Genomic DNA, 3,939 nt, shown 5'->3' on the forward strand with positions numbered 1-3,939 from the left:
AGACGTAGAGGAACTACACCAATCCATCCCGAACTTGGTGGTTAAACTTTACTGTGGTGACGATACTGTTGGGGAGGTCCTGCGGAAAAATAGCTCGACGCTAAGATGATAAAAAGCTTAACACCTCTCATTTGAAAAATCAAAAGGTCATTTTATTCAAAACCCCAATAATGACATCCCTTCTCTCCCACTTCACACCTCGGAATGCACCGTTCTTATAGATTCTAAAGATTCCCCGGGGGAAAAATAGATATGTCTCCTACGTTACCCATAATATATGGAAGTGTCGACGTAATTTCGTAGAGTCATTCGATCTAAATGCTACATGAAGAACATAAGCCAAATGACGGAACGGGAAGACCTAGGATGTAGAAGATCATACCATGAGTGATTCGGCAGATTTGGATTCATATAGATATCCACCCATGTGGTACTTCATTGTACGATATATAAAAGATCCATCTGTATATATATCATCATCCACATCCAGAAAGCCGTATGCTTTGGAAGAAGCTTGTACAGTTTGGGAAGGGGTTTTGATTGATCAAAAAGAAGAATCTACTTCAACCGATATGCCCTTAGGCACGACCATACATAACAAAGAAATCACAGTTGGAAAGGGTGGACAATTAGTTAGAGCAGTGGGTGCTATAGCGAAACTGATTGTAAAAGAGGGGAAATCGGCCACATTAAAATTACCTTCTGGGGAGGTCCGTTTGATATCCAAAAACTGCTCAGCAACAGTCGGACAAGTGGGGAATGTTGGGGCGAACCAGAAAAGTTTGGGTAGAGCCGGATCTAAGCGTTGGCTAGGTAAGCGTCCTGTAGTAAGAGGAGTAGTTATGAACCCTGTAGACCATCCCCATGGGGGTGGTGAAGGGAGAGCCCCAATTGGTAGAAAAAAACCCACAACCCCTTGGGGTTATCCTGCACTTGGAAGCAGAAGTAGAAAAAGGAATAAATATAGTGATAATTTGATTCTTCGTCGCCGTAGTAAATAGGCGAGAAAATAGAATTTCTTTCTTCGTCTTTACAAAAAAAAAAAAAAAATAGGAGGAAGTTGTGGCACTCTCCAACAATTATTCCAATAATTACATATCCGATTTGATCGACGAATATGCAAGCATACGTTTCATGCTTGTTTGAGTAATTGCAATGATATTTCCCAATATCATGCTAAGAATAGCTAGGATTTTTAGAAGAAGATGCCATTCGATTGATGAGAAATAAAAAGGAATATCGAAAATTTGAGTGGCTGAAACTGAAGCAGCTACTTTCGAAGTAACAGAAAGAAAAGCAACGACTGGAGTGGGAGAGTCAGAGTCGAAAAGATGATTCCTCACTTCTTTTTCTCATTCAAAACCGTGCATGAGACTTTTATCTCACACGGCTCCTAAGTGATAAAAGAAAGAAGAACTCATCTTCTTTCTTTTTTGATTAGCTTCCTCGCGTATGTATAAGACCGAATCCATTCGATTTCTAAAAAAGATTACTAATGGGTTTTTGGGGTTAGCTCACCCTCACGGGATCGCGATCCTTTGTCCCGGCTATTGTAGCACATGTGTCGTCCAGGGCATAAAGGGTATGATGACTTGACGTCATCCTCACCTTCCTCCGGCTTATCACCGGCAGTCTGTTCAGGGTTCCAAACTCAACGATGGCAACTAAACACGAGGGTTGCGCTCGTTGCGGGACTTAACCCAATACCTTACGGCACGAATTGACGACAGCCATGCACCACCTGTGTCCGCGTTCCTGAAAGCACCCCTCTCTTTCAAGATGATTCGAGGCATGTCAAGCCCTGGTAAGGTTCTTTGCTTTGCATAGAATTAAACCACATGCTCTACCGCTTGTGCGGGCCCCCGTCAATTCCTTCAAGTTTCATTCTTGCGAACGTACTCCCCAAGCGGGATACTTAACATGTTAGCTACAGCATTACACGGGTCGATACGCACAACGCCTAGTATCCATCATTTACGGCTAGGACTACTGGGGTATCTAATCCCATTCGCTCCCCTAGCTTTCGTCTCTCAGTGTCAGTGTTGGCCCAGTAGAGTACTTTCGCCGTTGGTGTTCTTTCCGATTTCTATGCATTTCACCGCTCCACCGAAAATTCTCTCTGCCCCTATCGTACTCCAGCTTGGTCTGTGGTTCTCCTAAACTATGTTACACTCATTGATCAAACTTGTTATAGAAACAGTGTATTTTCCATAATTGTTAATGGGTTTACGTATAACTTAAATAAATAAATTTCAAAACTAATGAACTTTTGTTGGTGAGGTGAAAGTCGGATATCAATGAAAGCAAGGTCAAAATAGGTAATTCTTTTATTTGTACGATGAATGAAATTTATTTAAACAGATATGGGAAAAACTACTTATAAAAGTATTTTCAATAGCTTTTAAGCTTATCCAAACATGTTTTGTTTTCATTTATAATTGCAGGATTTGGTTGATCCCATCTCTTTTGTCAAGGGTGCTTGACTGTCATATAAATGCATTATTTGCTTTTCCTTGTGTTTTCAGTGACCATGTTGAGCAAAAGGGATACTCGTCACTCTTATCCTTTACGGTGACTGATATCAACAGTACGGTGACAAAACTGATGGCTTTGGGTGCAGAGATGGATGGTCCAATTAAATATGAAGTCCATGGAAAGGTAATCCCCGAAGCAGTAAAATATAGATTTTTGGAATCACATTTTATATTAGGATCCAAACATGTTTGGCAATTTCTATTCATTTTATTTTATTTTAAAGCTTAAAAATAAGTAAAGTCACTTTTTGTTTCCAAGCATGTTTTTGGGTAAGTTAGCCCCTATTTGAGTCCCATTTTTTTGGGGAAAATGTGTTTTGAAATACTGATTTTTTGTAAAATGTATGATTAAAAAATAGGGAAAATTTTCGGTTTATGTGAAATTATTTTTACGAGAGTGTGTGGTTGAAAGTAAATTTTGAAAAAAAAGGGGCCTCAAACAAGGGCTTATTGTTTTCAAACATATTTGTATAACTTAAATGTTTTCACTCTTAAGCAAAATTGTATATTTTAAAACTTATTTACTTGTAAGTTGACTTTTTAAGCTTAGCCAAGCATGCTCAATGGGCAAAGATGTCATAATAGGTCCTGCTAACGCTAAATTTGTAACCATAGACTACTTGGAAAGATTTATCCGAGTTTCTATTCCCTGTGTTCAGATTCGGAAAACTTGATCTTTATTCCTGTCTTGGCTTTACCAGGTTGTGGCTATGAGGTGTGTTGACGGCCATGTCTTAGGTCTCTACGAGCCTGCTTAGAAGTTGCCGAGATGAGCATGTGCTATTGCAAGAATTTGGAACCTTTTACCTCATTTAATATGTAAAGCACATCAAGCAGCACGCTAAAGGACGTGATTAATTCAAAGAAGTTCGGCACACATGGAAAAATCCCGTATACTGTTCAAATTTGGAATTTCAAGCTGGTAAAAGGGAAGCGTCTGGGATGCATGAGCCGTGCAATTTTGTAAAATCAAGGGATCATGATTGTTAGATGAAGTTCCTTTAAGCGCAGTTTTGCGCAGACATGATTTATAATGATCCATGATCATATTTTCTTGTAGATATTTCCAATTCAATAAAGGATCTTTCAAGTACAGTTTTGAAAGAAAATACAATCTAACCTCAATTTACCTTCATTATATACCAAGAATACAATGGTAATATATTACTTTTGTTCTTTCCTTGCCTGCTCAAAGACACCAAACCTAGTGACTTTATTTAGTCGAATGAAGGTTTTCATGTTGTCATGATTTAAACTGGATTCTCAGAGTTATAATTTCTGTGAAACTCAAATTCAAATTGACGAAGTCGCAGTTCTTGCTGAAAAGTCAATAATAAGGGACTGAAAATCCAAGCAATGGCAGTTCTTGCTGAAGTTTATCTATGATCCTTCTCTTTGGTTCAAA

At 38.8% G+C, this 3,939-nt stretch overlaps 1 protein-coding gene across 1 annotated transcript in view; it reads left to right on the forward strand.

The window, feature by feature from the left end:
* The window catches only part of LOC111409747, a 6,555-nt gene extending 2,845 nt beyond the window's left edge, over positions 1-3,710 (forward strand). The window contains exons 2-3 of the mRNA XM_023039755.1: positions 2,526-2,658; positions 3,236-3,710. Coding sequence (XP_022895523.1) covers positions 2,526-2,658; positions 3,236-3,292 — 190 coding nt within the window. The 3' untranslated portion in view covers positions 3,293-3,710. The remainder of the gene's footprint in view (positions 1-2,525; positions 2,659-3,235) is intronic.
* Positions 3,711-3,939: the final 229 nt, after the last annotated feature.

This window comes from Olea europaea, chromosome 15, assembly GCF_002742605.1.
Source record: "Olea europaea var. sylvestris chromosome 15, O_europaea_v1, whole genome shotgun sequence".
NCBI lineage: Eukaryota > Viridiplantae > Streptophyta > Magnoliopsida > Lamiales > Oleaceae > Olea > Olea europaea.